We start from the raw sequence: 16,410 nt of genomic DNA, 5'->3' as shown, positions 1-16,410 counted from the left end.
TCGCGGCGCGGCGGGATCGGTGGCGACAAGCCCGGTGCGGGCTGGGGGCCGTGGGCGCCCGCCGCCGAGGCCCGGGCGGGCCCGGACCGAGGCCAGCAGGTAGCGGCGGACGGCGAAGAGGGCCGGGGGCGGACATGCTGGGCCCGTCGCCCGGCGGCTCCCCGGAGAGGGAAACGGGGGCCGGCGGCCGGTCGCGGGGGCCCGGCCGGGAGCGGCGGGTGCGGTTCCGGCTGCCTCACACCGCCATCGCGGTGCCGTCGGTGCGCGAGGAGGAGCGGCTCTTTTACCGGCGGCTGGAGGCGATGGCAGTGCCGGGACCCGGCGGCTTCGGGCCGCTCTTCGCTTCCGAAGGCTGGAGCGACTTGACGGGTGAGCGGCGACCGGCCCAGGCTGGGACGGGCGGTACCGGGGAGAGTCGGGCAAGGGGTACCAATTTCGGGCCTCCCGGCTCTCAGCACCTCCTCCCCCGCAGAGGACCGGCTGCTGCGGAAGCGCGTGGTGCGGGCCGGGCCGGGCGGGCCGCGGCCGCTGCCGGGCCAGGAGGTGTCGGTGAAGGTGCTGGGCGCCTTGGAGGACGGCGGGCTGGTGGAGCGGGACCCGCGACTCATCTTCGTGCCGGGTCACGGGGATGTCGTGCAGGTGAGCCCGAACCGGTCCGCGGTTCAGTGCCGTGTGGACACAACGCAGCCCGGGACTCCGACCTGCCAGCTCCGCCGTGCTCGTTCACAGGCTCTGGAGCTGGGCGTCCCCACCATGCAGCCCGGGGAGGTTTCCTTCTTCCTCGCCGCTTTCCCCTACGCCTATGGCCGCCCGGGCAGGTAGGTAGGGCGGGCGGGCAGGGACACCGAGCTAGGCGGGGACTGGAGCAGGCGGGGGGCGGGAGGGGCAGACGGACCGGGGCGGGCAGACAACAGGGACAGGCGAGACAGGAGGACCAGAGCCGGTAGGGCAGGCAGGGCAGGGGACCGGGGCGGGCAGGGGTCGCGGGCAGCCGGTGCTGTACCAGCAGGGAGCCCGACGTACCGCCCGAGGCGCCGCTGCTGTTCGAGGTGACGCTGCTAGAGGTGCGGGACGGCCCCGACCCGCAGCCGCTGCCGCCCTCCGTCCGCCTGCGCCTGGGCTCGCAGCGCCGGGAGCGGGGCAACTTCCACTTCGCGAGGGGTGACTTCGCGGCGGCGCTGCGATCCTACCGGCTGTCCCTACGCGCCCTGGACGGCCCCACCACCGGTGAGACCGGACGGGAGGGAGGGTCCGGGGCTGCGGGGCTGAGGGGCTGAGGCCGCCGCTCGCCCCGCAGGTCCGCCTGGGCCCGAGGAGGAAGAGGAGCTGCGGGAGCAGCGCGTGAAGTGTCTCAACAATTGCGCGGCCGCCGAGCTGAAGCTGGGGCGGGCGGAGGAGGCTTTGGCGGCCTGCGAGGCGGCCCTGCGGATCGACCCCGACAACGGTCGGGCGTTGCTCCGGCGCGGTCAGGTGGGGTCGCATCGTCCCACACCGCCCCGCTCCCCTCGGCCCGGCCATCCACTACCCTCCGCTCCTCTCCCCGCAGCTGCTGGCAGAGCAGGGCCGGGACGCAGAGGCGGCGCTCGTCCTGAGGAGAGCCCTGGAACTGGACCCGGCCAGCAAGGTGTGTGAGCCGGGGCGCAAGGGTGGGCGGTAGTCCCACGGGACCTGGTACCAGGAGCAATGGGGAGGGAGAGGATCCCGCAGGAGTCGGTACTTGGGTGGTCGAGTGTCCCACCCCTCGCCCGCAGGTGATACACACCGAGCTCTCACGGCTGGCGAAGCGCCAGAGCCCCCCATCCAGCACTGCCCCGCAGAATCCCCGCCACGACCCGATGCGGCCGCCGAGCCCCACGTGCGTAGGCGAATCGGGCGGTGCAGGGACGGATGCCCATCCCGCACCCTCTTGGCACGGATGGCGCTTACAGCCGTCCTTCCTCGTAGATCCCCCGCACCGCCCGCGGCGGAAGAAGCGATCTGAGCCGCCACGCAGCGCCCCAGAGCCTGACCAAGGAGACGGAAGAGCTCTCATACCATCCTCCCCGCATCGCCCCACACTCCCTGGGGCGGAAAACTGCTGGGGGAGGGCGGAGGGAGGAGCGGGACGGAGCTCCGCGCCCCCGTCCCGCACCGTCCGCATCGCTCTCCCCGCTTGGCAGAGCTTCCCGCACACCTCATGACGTCACGGCGGGGGCGGTTCCCCACGCCACGCATCCTGTCGCGCGGGGGCGACTGCGGCGCTTGCGACAACCTTCCGGCTTTTTCGCCCCCGCCGGCAGAAGGGAGGCCATAGCCCGCGGCCAATCAGGCGGGGCCTTGCCGGAGAGACGCACCAATGGAAGCGCAGCGGGGGATGGAGCGGCGCAATGATTGGCTGCGGCGTCCCTTAAAGCACCGCGCGGGGCGGGGCGCGGGGGGGGTCAGTGCGGGACGTGGCGGTGGAGTGGAGGTGGGAGGGAGCGGCGCCATGACCCGTGAGTTGGGGGGAAGGAAGGAAAGAAAGGGGACTGGGACTGGCGAGTGCGGTGGGCTGGGGTGGTGGGGGGCTGGTCTGGGACCCAGGAGTGCGGTGGGGCCGGGGTCAGGGGTCCGCGCCGTCATCCGCAGACGCGCCGGGACCCGCCCTGCGGGCAGTGGTCGGGCCGGGGTGTGGGGTGGTGGCGCCGCGGGCGGTGAGCGGGGCCGGGCCGCGTCGCGCTGAGGCGGGCGCGCCGTGGCAGGCGGCAACCAGCGCGAACTGGCGCGGCAGAAGAACCTGAAGAAGCAGAGCGACTCGGGCAAGGGCAAGCGGCGGGACGACGGGCTCTCGGCTNGACCTGTGCCTGGTGTCCCCCTGCGAGTTCGAGCACCCCAAGTCGGAGCGCTCGCCCTCGGCCGCCGCCAGCCCGCGGGAGCTGTCGGACAGTGACCCCTCGCAGGAGCTGGCGCCGCCCCGGGGCCGGCCGGGCGAGACTCCCCCGACGTCGGTCAGCGAGTCGCTGCCCACCCTCTCCGACTCCGACGTCCCTCCGGCCACCGAGGACTGCCCGTCCATCCTGGCCGACGGGCTGGAGTCGGACGAGGACTCGGAGCGGCCGCCCCGCGGCGTGGCCAGAGCGTGCGACCCTCTGCCAGCCCCCCTGAAGGACCCCTGTCCCCTCCCTGCCCAGCCCGGAATCTGCATGGTGGACCCCGAGGCGCTGCCCCCCGGCCGGAGGGAGCCCCCCGGCTCCAGGGTGAAGAGGACCCCGTCCCGCGTGGGCTCGGCGCCCGCCGCCCCCAAAGCCGAGTCCCCCCGCGTCCCCTCCTCGGCCACCAAGGCCAGGCCTCCCGCCGGGGACAAGGCCAGGCCGCCCCTCGGGGACAAGAAGGGCTCGTCCAGCGGGACCCCCGGCATCGCCCGCGGCCGGGTCCCGCCGGGACCCCCGGCATCGCCCCGCGCCCTGCGGCGCCGTCCCTTATTAAAGTAGCTGTGGAGCCCTGCACGCTGCGTCTGCTCGTCCGTGCGCCGGGCGGGGGGTGGGCGAGCACGGGTACTGCTGGCGGAGTAATCGTGTCCGCGGAGAGAAGGACCGAGCGCGGCCGTGACAGAGTCAAGCGGCGGCATCTTGACGGTGAGGAACAAAGGTGGGATCGGGCCTGGGCGGTCCTTAGGGCAGCACCCGGGGATCAGCGCGGGGGATAAGGGCCGAACACCCCGGGGCGGGTGGGAGAACTGGGAGCCTCGAGGAACGAAGCTGGAGGGCACGGCGCTGGAGCGGGCCGGGGCGCAGGCAGGCCCCGGGGCCGGTCGGAGGGCGGCGGTGGAGAGATGGCGGCCGGGCCTGCGCACCGGGGGAGAGCCGCGCTGCGGCACGGCCGGGGCGGGCCCAGCTGGAGCGGCCCGTCCGGCAGCAGCGCGGAGCCGCTCGCTTTGCGATGAGGTCCAGCCCAGTACTAATGCCGGTGCCGATCGGCCTCTTCACCTCCCTGCAGGGGCAGAATGATGGCGGCAGCACGGGAACGGGGCCCGCGCCAGCCTGGCCTCCTCACGGAGCGAGATGCAGCACCGCATCCACCGCTTTGGTGGCCGTCCTTGGCGCTGAACAGGCAGCCGTGCGCCTGGGGCTGGTAGTGGGTGTCAGTGGGGCCCTGGTTACCCCGGGGGCCCTGAGGAGCTGCTGCGCACCGTGGCCAGCTGCCTGTGGTCTGTGTGGACCCCTCTGCCAGGCCAGGCTGCAGATTCATTTTGTTCCCCACCAGCATCAATGGCTGTAACTGCTCGATGTCCTGCAGGATAGAAGAGTGGCATGGGGCTTTCTGGGGCTGGCAACCTATGGCCACATTGGCTGCCTCCCATCATGCCTGTGCTGGGCCTGGGAGCCAAATGCAGTTCCAACCCTGATAGAAACACCAGGAAAAGGGAAAACGTTGGGGGAAGCACTCTCACTTTTCCTGGGGGCTTCCCCTTGCCTGGCAGTAGCCCAGCCCCTGCTTGCCTCATTCCTGTTCCCCAGGTCAGTTTGGGGTACAGCAAATTCCACCCCCCTGAAATTGTCAAGGCTTCTGCCCCTCTTCTGGGGGCTGGGTGTCTCTTGGACCATTCCCACCCTGATGTCCTCAATCCCACTGGTGGATGCTGAGGAAGGTGCCCAGAGAGCTGATGTTGTGGAGGAGTAGCAAGCACGCTGTGGGCTTTGTGGAAGTAGGAGGAGGTGATGCTCCAGTACCAAATGCTGGGGCTGTCACTGCTGCTGGTGTGGTGACTGGCTGCTGTGGGGCTGCTGCTGGAACCCTGCCACAGTCCTGGGCTTCCTGGCTCTGTGCTCTCAGCTCTCCTGCCCAGCTGTAATGTGGTTTGCTCCCCATCCACCAGAAGCTGCTTGATTTGGAAGTCCACCCCTGCTAGGAGGAACGTTCAGTGCCACCTCTTGTGCTGCTGGACCTGCTGAAGTTCCCTCCCCAGCCCTTTCAGCCTTGGGGGAGATGCATTCAGCCCAGTCTTCTGGGTGGGGTGAGGCAGGGAAACGTCACTGGGGCATGGCCCAGAGCACTGGAGAGCCCCTGGGTGATGGGGGCTGCCAGGAGCCCCCACTCCAGTGTTACCTGTTTGATGTCTCCAAGATGGTGCCACAGCTGCCCTTCCCCGAGCCCCCCATGTGTGCCCTTATCTCCTGAGGTGGGAGAGGTGTGAGGGGCAGCCCCAGGGCACTGGGCACTGCAGTCCCTCATCTCTGCTGCTCCAGTCAGAGACCCCACAATTGCCTTGCTGCTGCACTGGGACCAACTGGACCCCAGTGGCACTCAGGCACGGTGCTGCCCTTACCTCACCTCCTGCTTCGCTGTATGCCCAGGCTGTGCCAGCCTTGTGGGCACCCTGGTGATGCGTGTCAGTCTGTCCTGCACCCACCGGCACCACCACAGTGTGGGGCCCACTGGGCACAGTGCGTGCTGCAGCCCCACGCTGCTGTGCTGGGATTGCTCTGTGGGTGGGGGCACAGGGCCACTATGATCCTACAGCCACACTGGCAGTGTGCCCTCCCTGGGGGCAGCAGCCATGGGCTGCACACCCTCCTGCAACCCTGGGCCTCAGCACTGTCCCCTGTTCTGCATGCCCTGCTTGTCCCCACCTCTGGCAGAGCCACCCTGAAGGTGCCCTCAGCTGTGGCTGTTGTGTGGCCAGTGCCCGAGTGCTGCAGGCACCCCCTCTCCTCATCCCCATGGCAGCAGCTGGCACAGGCTCAGTTCAGAGTTTTATATAAAAATGTATTTAAGGGGGTATTTACAGTGAATGCACCACAGCAGTGGCTGCCATGGCAGGGCCCTGCTCCCCCAGTGCACCCAGTGGGGCCAGGGCAACCAGGCTGTGGGCTGAGCACCTGCCACCAGCTTGCTCTGGCCCTTTGGGTGGCCCTGGCTCAGCACAGGGTCGGTATCCCTGGGTGCATCCACCTCCCATGTTCCCCTCAGCTCTTGGATGCTGCTGTCTCCTGGGACAGGGGGTGAGAGGAGGCCAGGAGGACCAAGCAGGGCCAGGGCACGGCAGGGACCAGTCCTGGGCACAGTTTGTCCTGGCAGGGACTACGTGGAGACATTGATGCGCTGTGGAGTACGTCGGCGCCGCACGATGCGTGGCCCTGTACTGCTGCGACGGTGCTGTGGGGAGCCATGGACGCAGAAGGGGCTCAGCAGCAGCCACAAGTAGAGCAGGACACAAGCCCAGCACGAGGATACCTTCACCCAGAAGGTTGACCAGCTCCCGTGTGTGAAGGTGGTCTCCAGCACCGCGTTCTCATAGCTGGTGGGAGAGGGCAGGCACTGGTGCCCAAGGGATGCCAACACAGGGGCTTCCAGTGCCAGCTGCAGCCACCAGGTCACCCTGTGACCCAGTGGCCACGTGCCCCTAGGCATGTCCCTTCTGCCACGGCCCGTCCAGCCCCTCTCACTGCGCTGCACAGCTGCCACTGGAGCAGTGCAGGTCTGTGGGCACAGAGCCCTGAGCATCCCCAGCAGATGCCAGCTTGGTGCTACCATCACTGCCCGGCACAGAGGTTTAGAGTGAGATTAGGGAGTGCTGGGCAGCAGTAGAGTCCTACCTGAACCAGTTGGTGAGTGTCATCATAACATAGAGCGAGGCAAGGAAGAAGACAAAGTGGAAAGCTGAGTAGCTGTAGACCACCCGGTCCTGTTCATCCTGGATGATGAACTGTCCCTTGGCATTCTCTTCTACTTGCTCACATGTCTGGTCGGTGCCTGGAGGAATGTGGGGGCATGGCAGATCCTGCAGCCCTCCCTCACCGGCACTGCCAGGCTGGGACACAGGCTCTGCCTACTCTCCCACACAGACACTGCACTCACCTCTCAGCTCCTCCTCCATCTTCTCAGGGCAGCAGAAGCAGCAGGAAGGTTTCTGCAGGGAGAGCGGGTGGTGACTGCCCAGCTCTGTGGCCACCAAGGCTGAGCCCTGTCTGATGCCAGGGCAAGTGGTGTGTGTAATAGACAGACCTGCCCCTCTCTGGGGCTGGGACAGAGCCTTGAGCTGGTGGGTCTGGGGTGCCTGTAGCAGGAGGACATGGAGCACAGCTACATCCATACTACTCACTTTAAACTCAAAGCTGTAGACTTTGACCATCCAGAGGGGTCCAAAGATCTCAGCAAGGTATGAGGCTTCATTGCTGTGCCCAGGAGAGAGGCAGAAATCATAACACAGGCAGCCACCACCCTGTGCTGGGCTCCCAGCCTGCCCCATGGATTCCCAATGGGCACAGGAGCTCTGCTGTGCTGCCCCTGTCCACCCACCAATGCCCCACCTGCTCTTGTCCTGCCACCCCTCAGGACACCCCTGGCACCCATGTGGTGCCGGTTGGGCTGGCTGTGCCTGGGCAGGGTACACGCACCATGCAAAGAGCACGCAGGCATACATGATAGCAGCGCCCAGCACGGCGACCGTGGTGTCCTCAGTCTGCAGCTCATCCTGCCGAACCCCCGGGAAGCAGACAGTGAGGTTCTGCCCCTTGTACAGCACTGCAGGGAGGTGGAGGTGAGAAGGGCACGCATCATGGTGGGGACTGCTGGTGGTGGACAGGGACACCCACCTCTCTCCGGGGGACGGCTGGAAAGTGCGGAGAAGGTTAGGTACATCACATAGCAGCTGATGATTGAGGACTGCAGCAGCCCTGACCGTGGCTGCTCTGCAAGAGTGGGGACAGAGGTGTTTATTACTGGAGTTCCTGGAGTGCCTTGATGGATGCCTGGAGTGCCTGGTGAGTGGGGCTCAGGGTGGGCCCTGGGCAGTCCCCTCCTGCCACTCGCCTGTCCAGTGCCTTGCACCAAGGTACAGGAATGGCCAGTGGGAACCCTGGGGAGCTGGGTTCTCATCCAGCGCCCAAGTGCTGACCCCAAGCTGGGGCCCACAGTCATCCCCAGCCCAGGACACAGCTGGCCATGCAGCATGGCAGCCCTCACCATGCTGTGCTGTGATACTCACTGAGCCGCACACACGGTGTGATGGAGATGAAGGACATGATGCCACAGAGGCTGCCATTGATGGCAAGCAGTGCTTTGTTGAGGTGGCAGGCGGCTGGGTGGGTGTAGAACTTGTAGAGGAAGGAGAAGGCGGCAGAGGCAAGGGTGTAGAAGGTGGCCGTGGCTAGCAGCACGGCCAGATACCAGCGCTTGTCCTGTGCAGCACCTGTCAGCCTGTGGAAGAGTGGATAAGCAGTGGCAGTGGGCAAGTACCCACCCAGCACCCCAACACTCACCAGTTCTTGTTCCAGGTGTGCGCAAAGGCTGTGATCAACACCAGCTGGATGAGGATGAAGGCAAAGCCCCCACAGACACCTATGTAGTGCCAGGCTGGGGGAAGAGGGCAGAGGTAGAGATAGGGCAGGTGGGGGCCAAAAGGGGTGCCCACAGTGCCAGTTCAGACAGGGTGGGGGACACACCTTGGATGAAGTTGTCCTCAGGGATGAAGAAGCTGGCGGCCCAGAGGCCCACCAGCACCAGCAGCTTCAGGAGCCAGAACCTGCAAGACAGTTAACATCAGTAGGACAGAGCCCCTGACAGCCCCACCCCAGGGCAATCCCGTCCCAGAACACCCTGTCCTAGCCCCATGGCCCATCTTTACCCATTGTGGAGCTGCGCACGGCAGTCAGAGCTGGAGCGCACGTTGAGCAGCAGGGCAGCCTGTGCCAGGTGGAAGCAGGCAGTACCAAAACAGACCCGATACACGGCCGAGGAACCCACCAGCTGCTCACAGTCTGTGCCCCCTGGCAGGTGTTGGCACAGCACCACTGAGAAGGGCACCTGGTGGGCACAGTGGTTGATGGGACAGGGCTGCTGGTGTGTCCACCCAGCATCCCCCAGTGCCCACGGCATCTAGCACATCCAAACTTTCAATATTCCCACCATTCCAAATACCCTCCTCAGTACCCTGGGACCCCCAGCATGCCAGGCAAATCCTGCATCTCTGTACCCCTGACACCCCTTCCCCATTGGCACTCCCAGCAGCCCTGTTACTATCCTAGTATCCCAGTATCTTCAGAATCCCAGTACTTCTGATGCCCCTGGCAATTCTGGCATACTCAGGGTTCCGCTGCATGCCCCTGAAGTGTCTGGCACCCCAGTACCCCCAGAACTCATAGTACCCTTGAGACCCCCAGCACCCTTGGGACCCCCAATACCCCCGGTACCCGGGGTGCCCCGGTTCTCTCCGTCACCTTCTCCGTGATAGCCTGGGCCACAGTGCGGGACAACATGAGGCAGCACACGGCAGAGGCCAGGACATGCAGGAGCGTGTAAAGGATACGCGTGCTCGTGGACACACGGAGCCCGTGACAACCGCAGCAGACCTGGGGGGGGGCATGGTCAGTGGAGACCCCAAGGGGCCAGCACTACTTCCCAGCCTGGCTCAGTGCACTCCACCCACCCAACCGGACTCCCAGCCATGCTCCCAGCCCAGACAGACCCCAGGTCCCACCTGGAAGAGCAGCGGGTGCAGGAGATGCCCGTGTGCCCGTGTGCCCGCCATGGCCCAGCTCGGCTCTGCTCAGCCCCCGCGGCGTTGATGGGATTAGGGGATTGTCAGCTCGGCCCGCCCTGCCATCTGCTCGCTGTTCCCTCCAGGCCACCCCTGGCGTGCTCCATGGGCACTGTCCAGTGACTCCTTGCCGTGGGCATCCCTGCCCAGACCCCGGTCCCTCCTTGGGCGGGGCGAGGCCCTGGAAGGTGGCCCGAACATGAGTTTGGATGAGGGGCACGGGGTGTCTGCACCATGGTCTCCGTGATCCCAGAGCAGTACCACAGAGCTGTGTGGAGGGGCTGGGGGATGTGGACTTTACCGGAGGACTGGAGCAGCCCCGGGCACAGGGGCACCCAGGGGACACAGGTACTTCGCTGGGCAGTGGGACGGCATGAAGCACATCCAGCGGGCAGGAGGATGCCCCAGGGCCGGCAGGAGCTGGGGACAAGAAAAGCGGTGTAGGGGACTCTGCGCTGGGGCTCCGTCACCTTTCTTCAGCTGCTCCACAGCCATTCAGGCTTTGTGCTGACAGCGGATGCCGCGGCTGCAGCGGCGCTGACACACATCCCCCGTGTCCCCCCGTGTCCCCCGCTGCCACACCGGGCGCGGAGCACGGCCCGGGTCGCGGTGTCCCGGTGGCGCGGGTGGGAGACACGGGAGACGCGCGCGAGGGGAGCGGCGGGGCCGGGCCGGCATCGGGGCACGGAAACGCACGGCCGCCTCTCCCGGGGACCCGGCCGGGGCCCCGCTGCGGCCTGCCTCGTCCGACCGTCCGTGTGGCGGAGGTGGGAGCCACATCGGGGTCGCTGACCCGGCGATCCCAGTTCACCGCCAGCGGGCACTCGCGGGCAGCGGCGGGACTGCGCCCGCCCGGCCTGGCTCTGCTCCTCGGCAGCGCCGGCGGCCCGCTGAGGCCGAGCGGCCCGAAAGGCCGGGAGTGCCGGCACCGCCAGCTCCGACCTGCCCGGAGCCCCGGGCGCGCGGTGCCGGGCCCGCTTCTGGCGGCGCGCGCCGCTCGCTGCCCCCGCCGGCGGCGCACGTGACCGGAAGCGGCGGCGGCGGCATGGCGGCGGAGGGCGATGTGGAGCTGGAGCTGGAGACGGAGCCGAATGGCTCCGGCGGCGGCAGCGATGGGGCGGGCGGTCGGGCGGCCGAAAAGCCGCGGAAGCACGATAGCGGCGCGGCGGACCTGGAGCGCGTCACGGACTACGCGGAGGAGAAGGAGATCCAGAGCTCCAACCTGGAGACGGTGCGGCGGCGGGACGGGACCGGGCCAGGGTGGGAGGCCGGGTGCTGCCTGCAGCGGGGCCGAGCCGGGCGCTGACCACCGCGCCTGCACGCCCGTCCCGGTACCGGCGCCGATGCCGGTGCCGCCGGCGTGGCGCTGAGCCGCCCGGTGCCGCGCAGCGGGGTGACCGGGCTCGTTCTGGCAGGCTATGTCGGTGATCGGAGACCGGAGGTCCCGGGAGCAGAAAGCCAAGCAGGAGAGGTAACCGTCCGCGCTCGCTCCGGGGCAGTGCCTGTCTCGGAACTTGTCACCACTCAGGACACGACCCAGGCATCTGCTTCCCTGTCTGACATCCCGGCCCTTCCCCGGCCCCCTCCCAGCCCCGCACGGCTGCGAGCGGCCGCTCCTGCCCGCCTCATGGCCGAGGTGCACCGTTGGTCACCGGAGGTTTGTCCATCTCTTGTCGTAGGGAGAAAGAACTGGCAAAAGTGACCATCAAGAAGGAGGATCTAGAGCTGATTGTGAGTAGGGGCGGGACCCCAGGCAGGCTGTGACTTGTCCCAAATCTTGGGTGTGAAATTGCACCCACGGAGGAGGCCGGTGCATGCCTGCCCTGAGGCCGGTCGGGTGTCCCTGCGGGTGGGTGTCCCCCGCTGCCCCCCGCCCGTGGGGTCCTGCGGATGCTGTACGGGGCTGTGGCTGTTTTTCTGCAGATGACGGAGATGGAAATATCACGGGCTGCAGCAGAGCGCAGCCTGCGCGAGCACATGGGCAACGTGGTGGAGGCTCTTATCACCCTCACCAACTGAGCTGGGAGGCCACGGGCTGCCAGGCATGGGGCTCTTGCCATACCAATAAAGGCACTGGTGGGACTGGGCTGTCTTTGTGGTCTACGCAGTGCTGGGCACATGCCCCTGGCCCTGAGTGCATGGTACCCACAAGTAGGGCCCAGCCATGTGGCATTTTGTTGGCAGTGCCAGCTGGGCAGCCCTGTGACTGCAGCAGGACAAAATGCCTAAGCACTGGTAAATTCTGTTCTCCTCTCTTCTCATTTCTGATCCTAGAGCAGCACAGGCTGGACAGGCCTGGGGACAGGCCTGAGACAGTGGTGACAGCTAATCATTCATGCCCTGCTCAGACTGGTGCCGCCTGTGCTGCCCCAGATCACCATGGCTCACAAGGAAGGTGCAGAACAGCATGGCCATGTCTTTGAGAGCAAAGGGACCGGTGTGTAAGAAAATCAAATCTTTAATCAAACCCTCCCACCCCACATAGGTAGAAAAGCCAAGCAGGACCACAGTAAGGAGATGCAGTCACTGCTGACCACCCCAAAACAGGGCCCAGACTAACACCAGGGACAGTACAAACAAGGGGTTGTAGACCAGATGGGTGGAAAAGTCCTGTAATTCTTCCAGAAGCGGATGTGCTGGAGCCAGGAGCGGTGCTGCAATGTGGCAGACACTGCTAAAACTCCACGGTGGCCATTGCTGAGACATACTGTGGCCAGCAGCCTGGCCAGCACCACAGGCTATGGTGCAGGCTGTCCTCCACGGTGCATGGGCAAGGAACCCATCAGGTCTGCTCAGCACAGGGAGTGGGACACCGCTTCAGGGTAGGCATGCTACAGGCAGGGGAAGGGCTCGTCACCACAGGATTCCTGGAACGTGTCCCTCCTGGCCCTGCCCAGGCTCTAGCAGCTGGCAGAGCAGCGCCCTCCTGCCAGCATCAGCCACACCAGACCCTCCTGCCCGTGCTCTTAGGTTGTTTTTCGCTTCTTGGCTGAGGGTCTCTCAAAGACATCCCGCACCCCTGCTGCCTTCTGCTTAAAGAACTTGGTGTTCTGTGCACTCTCCTGGCCCCAGGCAGAGTCAAAGGAGGTGGTGTCCTGGTCCACCAAGTGTGTGTACTTCGTCCGCCCTGAGCGCCCGAAGTTCTTGACCTGCGGATCAGAAGAATTTGTGAGCCAGTGTTCAGGGGGGAGGCAGGACCTGCTGCTCCCCCGTGCTCAGAACTCCCACCCCTTGGCATTGGGGCTGGGCACCCTCTGCCAGCACACCCACCTGCATGACTTTGGGCAGGATGGTCTTGTTGAAGTGGTCCTCAAGGGTCGGAGCACTGAAGTCCCTCTTGTACACCTCCTCATCCTCATCCTGCAGGAGGACAAACCTGCTCAGCCTAAAAGGTTCCAGCAAGTCTTGGCAGCAGTGGTGGAAGCTGCCTGAAGGTCATACTTCTGCTCTGCCAGGGCTGCCACAGTACTTGCAGCCCTATTAACTCCTGCTAGAGTGGGGGATGTGAGCGTTGTTCCCCAAGCTGCTTCTCCAGTGGCCCATGCAGAGCTGACTTGGTTCTGGCTGGGTCTGTCAGCCCAAACAGCAGCACAGGGACAGCTCTAAAGCTTCAGCTCAATTTCAACTGGGAACCCTTAATCTGCCATGCTCTGGTGAGGTCAGTCTGGGTCAGTTTCAGCCCCATGCTGCCTCTGAAGGTTGGCTCTTGTCCCACGGCACCCCCAGCCCCAGGGCACTGTGGGAGAGGGGAGGCTACCCACAGGGAAAAGGTGGTAGCCCTGCGGTCTCACAGCCACAGCCACGCCCGGGCCTCAGCACACTCACCATGAAGAAGGCGCCGCGGTGGTAGTACTTCTGCAGGAATTTGTATTTGCCCTTTACTGCCTTGTTGGTGATGACTTTGCCATTGGCCCGGAGCTCAGCCCGGCGCTCCTCCTCTGTCAGGTTCCGCATACGCTCGATCTCTGCCTTCTCTTTCTCCATGCTGGGTGGGAGAAAAGCCCCTGAGACCCTGTGTCCCCACAGCATCTCCTGGGAGAGAGGCTGCCACCAGCTACCACCTGAGAGTTTACACATTTACTGCTGGGGAGCAAAGGCACCCCAAGGGTGGGCAGGAGGGGCTCTGGACACTCAGTCCAGCTGGGACCCTGCTGCCAAAGGGCAGTCTGAGGAAAAGGTGCTTCAACTACCTGTGGGCTCTCAGCCTCCTGTCCACCAGACCATACTTACGCTTCTCGTTCTTCGCGGTCTCGTTTGATACGCTTCAGCTCACGGACTTTCCAGGCCTCGTACTCCTCCTCATCGTTCTCGTCATCTGTATCAAGTGCATCCAGTGCTGCCAGTGAGCGCTTGTTCTCCTCCAGCTCCTTCTTCGCTTCCTCTTCTACAATCTGCAGTGAGGTTCAAGCTAAACTTGCTGCAGTCATTTCCCCCTCCAGCCTCCAGCCCACCCCTCCGCACCTTAAGCGTGTACTTGCGTCTCTCCTCTGCCATCCTCTTTGCCTCCTGCTCCAGCTCCTTCTGCTTCAGGGCTTCTGCTTCTCTCTCCTGAACTGTGATCCGGTCCTTCCTGAAAGCAGGGCCACAACAGCCTTCAGCCCTCCCATGAGCCAGTGCAGCCGCTCAGTCTCTCACTGGCTCCCACACTGCAGCTGCTTTTGCCCTCTCCAAGACAGGTCAAGTCCTGGAGATCTCCCTTTTCTGGGGACTACCAAGTCCCTTTGCCACCGTATGTATGGCCCTTTCCCAAAGTCTCTGGTCAGACTCCACACAGCCTGATCCCACAGCAACGCAACTGATATGGGGCAGTAGATGCAGGGATTGCCCCTTGCTCCCTAGCTGAGCCCTGCCAGGCTGTGACCATCCTGTCCCACCCCAAGGAGGTGAATGGCTTCCTCAGAGTGAGAAGAGACCCTGGCAGTAAGGTCTCCTTGGGCCTCAGCTTCTGACAACCATGATCCAGGGCCAGCCCACGCACTTCCATCACCTACTTGCGGATAAAGACTGGTTTGAGACGTGGCTCCATTTCATCTTCGCTGTCCGTGTACTCCTCATACTCAGACTCTGACTCAGACTCTTCTCCAGACCGACCCTCATCTTCCAATTCCATCACTTCCATCTCCTCAGTTTTCCTCTCCTGTGCTCGCTGACGCATCATCCCGCGCCGACGCTCAATCTCCTAATGGGGACAAGTACAGAGGAGTCAGAGGTCAGCCCTGCTACCACTTCTTTCTCTCCTGTGAAACACACATCATGTCTGGAGTGCTGGCTTTGAGAAGATGCACCTGCCTCTCTGGGCGTGGCATGGCCTCCCCAAGTGTCCCATGCCAGAGGATGGTGACCCACCAGTTAAGTCATGGCTAGGTGTGACACTTGTCCAGATACATCAGAGAGCCCACATATCCATGCAAAGGACCCTTCCAGCTTTGCTAGGCCCATTGTCCAGCTCTGCAAACACACCTCATCATCGATCTCTTCCTCTTCCTCTTCACTGGTGTCCTCCCGTTCCAGGCGCCAAGCTTCTCCCCCTTCCACTTCTGAATCGCTTTCTCCAACCACTTCAGGTTCCACGATTTTGCGGTGTCTTGCCAGCCTGCAAGAGATGCCAGTTACAGTACTTGGAACATAAGGGGGCTGCAGGAAAAGGACTCCTCACAAGTCACTTCAAGCAAAGCCATGGTAAAGCTGGGACTGCCAAACATGGCCAGAGCTAATGCGTTCTCTCCCAGGAGACTGCAGTGGCTGGGCACTGGCAGCTCTTCCCTGTCCATGCTTCAAGGAAGAAGTGGAGTTCCCAATGAGAAGACTCCTTGTTAGTGGAAACAAAACCAACAGCAGCTCCACGGGAGGCAAACAGCACTCAGTGCTCCCTTCCCAGGGTATATTTCATGAGACACTATCTTCCTCACTATCCTGAGCCTCAGCACGCAGCACTAATTTCAATTTTCATGCCTGTTTTTGCTACCATCCACCCAAACACACCTGGACATGGGCTGCACCTGGCTGGTTCCTGGTTGGAAAGCAGTCCAAGGCACAGTGCAGAGTGGATATGGGAAGTCACAGACACTCCTGCAGTGCCTGGACAATGTTCCCGGCTCCTGCCCTGTGCAGTTTCTCCCTGTAGCATAGCAGAGTCCCAGCTGCCCAGCCCCAGACAGGCAAAGGGGGCTCAGCTGTTGCCTGACCCAGCACTCACCGCTCCTCCACATCCTCGGCAATGCGGTTCTGGAGACGCCGGAGCCGGGGGTCGTTGGCCAGTTCCTCCTCCTGTTCCTCGGGCTCCACCTCTTGCTCCTTCGCCTTCTTGATGAATTGGAACTCCTCGTCCTCCTCCTCCGAGGACTCCATGGGCGCGTAGTCGGGCCGCTTTCCCGACACGTACCGCTTCACCTTCACCTTCTCCATGGACAGCTCGCCTGCGGGCGCCGGGCAGTCACCGGGGGTCACGGCCCCGCGCCCCCGCCGCCCCGGTCCCAGCCCCGGTCCCGCGCCCATCCCGCCACCCCGCTGGGCCCCGGCCCCCCAGCTCACCCTTCTCGTTGCGGACGGGCACGGCGCCCGCCGTGGACTGGATCGGCGGCTGCTTCATGAGGGCACTGGGGACCGACATGGTGGCGGCGGGCGGAGGCCGGGCCGGGCCGAGCGGTGCCGCTGACAACGGCGCCTCGAGCGCTCACCCGGAACCGGAATCTGTCACTTCCGCCGCGACCAGGCCCGTGCCGGGGGCCGGAAGTGACGTTGGGCCGGGGGTCGGTGCCGGGACGGGGACCGGGGTTCCGGCTCTGCTCCCGTGCCTGCGTTCGGCCCGGGGCGGGGTGCGCCAGACCCTGGGGCTGGGCGGCACGGGGAGTCTCCGGTCTTTCCGCCGTCCGCCTTCGGCCGGGAGAGGCTTCGTTCCCTCCCGCACGGTGCGG

The 16,410-nt window shown here is 64.8% G+C and overlaps 4 protein-coding genes across 6 annotated transcripts; 2 read left to right on the top strand and 2 right to left on the bottom strand.

The window, feature by feature from the left end:
• Window positions 1-118: 118 nt before the first annotated feature.
• Window positions 119-2,108, top strand: LOC107209147 (peptidyl-prolyl cis-trans isomerase FKBP8-like). The gene is made up of 7 exons (XM_015638430.3): window positions 119-369; window positions 473-818; window positions 1,010-1,227; window positions 1,298-1,470; window positions 1,547-1,624; window positions 1,752-1,855; window positions 1,945-2,108. The coding sequence occupies exons 1-7, from the start codon at window positions 135-137 to the stop codon at window positions 1,979-1,981; spliced, it is 1,191 nt and encodes a 396-aa protein (XP_015493916.1). The 5' UTR covers window positions 119-134; the 3' UTR covers window positions 1,982-2,108.
• Window positions 2,109-5,703: 3,595 nt separating this feature from the next.
• SERINC4 (serine incorporator 4) lies at window positions 5,704-10,109 on the bottom strand. Of its 3 annotated transcripts, none has more exons than XM_019007947.2 (13): window positions 9,798-10,109; window positions 9,437-9,677; window positions 9,177-9,308; window positions 8,585-8,763; window positions 8,403-8,482; window positions 8,220-8,313; window positions 7,946-8,157; window positions 7,554-7,649; window positions 7,356-7,482; window positions 7,061-7,133; window positions 6,817-6,868; window positions 6,555-6,711; window positions 5,704-6,114 (listed from the first exon to the last, which is right to left on the bottom strand). In XM_019007947.2, exons 2-13 carry the CDS (start codon window positions 9,485-9,487, stop codon window positions 5,925-5,927), a joined length of 1,443 nt encoding a protein of 480 aa, XP_018863492.1. In that variant the 5' UTR covers window positions 9,488-9,677; window positions 9,798-10,109; the 3' UTR covers window positions 5,704-5,924. The 3 variants fall into 3 exon arrangements, with proteins under 3 accessions (XP_018863492.1, XP_015494676.1, XP_015494677.1); XM_015639190.3 differs by having other exon boundaries at window positions 5,928-6,256; XM_015639191.3 differs by having other exon boundaries at window positions 5,928-6,256; window positions 7,356-7,432; window positions 7,554-7,570.
• A 407-nt stretch (window positions 10,110-10,516) lies between these two features.
• Window positions 10,517-11,583, top strand: HYPK (huntingtin interacting protein K). The gene is made up of 4 exons (XM_015639193.3): window positions 10,517-10,727; window positions 10,912-10,967; window positions 11,176-11,227; window positions 11,420-11,583. The coding sequence occupies exons 1-4, from the start codon at window positions 10,542-10,544 to the stop codon at window positions 11,513-11,515; spliced, it is 390 nt and encodes a 129-aa protein (XP_015494679.1). The 5' UTR covers window positions 10,517-10,541; the 3' UTR covers window positions 11,516-11,583.
• Window positions 11,584-11,936: 353 nt separating this feature from the next.
• MFAP1 (microfibril associated protein 1) lies at window positions 11,937-16,196 on the bottom strand. Its single transcript, XM_015639192.3, has 9 exons — window positions 16,028-16,196; window positions 15,693-15,912; window positions 14,957-15,089; window positions 14,488-14,675; window positions 13,958-14,066; window positions 13,727-13,887; window positions 13,322-13,481; window positions 12,767-12,856; window positions 11,937-12,645 (listed from the first exon to the last, which is right to left on the bottom strand). Exons 1-9 carry the CDS (start codon window positions 16,104-16,106, stop codon window positions 12,463-12,465), a joined length of 1,323 nt encoding a protein of 440 aa, XP_015494678.1. The 5' UTR covers window positions 16,107-16,196; the 3' UTR covers window positions 11,937-12,462.
• Between the last annotated feature and the right edge of the window lie 214 nt (window positions 16,197-16,410).

The sequence above is a fragment of the Parus major genome, chromosome 10 (assembly GCF_001522545.3).
Source record: "Parus major isolate Abel chromosome 10, Parus_major1.1, whole genome shotgun sequence".
NCBI classification, from domain to species: domain Eukaryota; kingdom Metazoa; phylum Chordata; class Aves; order Passeriformes; family Paridae; genus Parus; species Parus major.
This window is presented reverse-complemented; position numbering and strand designations above follow the sequence as displayed.

Excerpts from the sequence above, each read along its gene's own strand:
- SERINC4 (XM_015639190.3), bottom strand. The coding sequence starts at position 9,487 with ATGGCGGGCACACGGGCACACGGGCATCTCCTGCACCCGCTGCTCTTC. Across the intron at positions 8,314-8,402 it reads TGAGGACAACTTCATCCAAG|CCTGGCACTACATAGGTGTC; the intron begins GTGTGTCCCCCA and ends CTCTTCCCCCAG. Across the intron at positions 6,257-6,554 it reads ACACTCACCAACTGGTTCAG|CTATGAGAACGCGGTGCTGG; the intron begins GTAGGACTCTAC and ends CTCTCCCACCAG.
- LOC107209147 (XM_015638430.3), top strand. The coding sequence starts at position 135 with ATGCTGGGCCCGTCGCCCGGCGGCTCCCCGGAGAGGGAAACGGGGGCC. Across the intron at positions 819-1,009 it reads GCCTATGGCCGCCCGGGCAG|GGAGCCCGACGTACCGCCCG; the intron begins GTAGGTAGGGCG and ends CTGTACCAGCAG. Across the intron at positions 1,228-1,297 it reads CCTGGACGGCCCCACCACCG|GTCCGCCTGGGCCCGAGGAG; the intron begins GTGAGACCGGAC and ends CTCGCCCCGCAG.
- MFAP1 (XM_015639192.3), bottom strand. The coding sequence starts at position 16,106 with ATGTCGGTCCCCAGTGCCCTCATGAAGCAGCCGCCGATCCAGTCCACG. Across the intron at positions 15,090-15,692 it reads GCCGAGGATGTGGAGGAGCG|GCTGGCAAGACACCGCAAAA; the intron begins GTGAGTGCTGGG and ends CATCTCTTGCAG. Across the intron at positions 13,888-13,957 it reads GACGCAAGTACACGCTTAAG|ATTGTAGAAGAGGAAGCGAA; the intron begins GTGCGGAGGGGT and ends ACCTCACTGCAG.
- HYPK (XM_015639193.3), top strand. The coding sequence starts at position 10,542 with ATGGCGGCGGAGGGCGATGTGGAGCTGGAGCTGGAGACGGAGCCGAAT. Across the intron at positions 10,728-10,911 it reads AGAGCTCCAACCTGGAGACG|GCTATGTCGGTGATCGGAGA; the intron begins GTGCGGCGGCGG and ends TCGTTCTGGCAG. Across the intron at positions 10,968-11,175 it reads CAGAAAGCCAAGCAGGAGAG|GGAGAAAGAACTGGCAAAAG; the intron begins GTAACCGTCCGC and ends CTCTTGTCGTAG.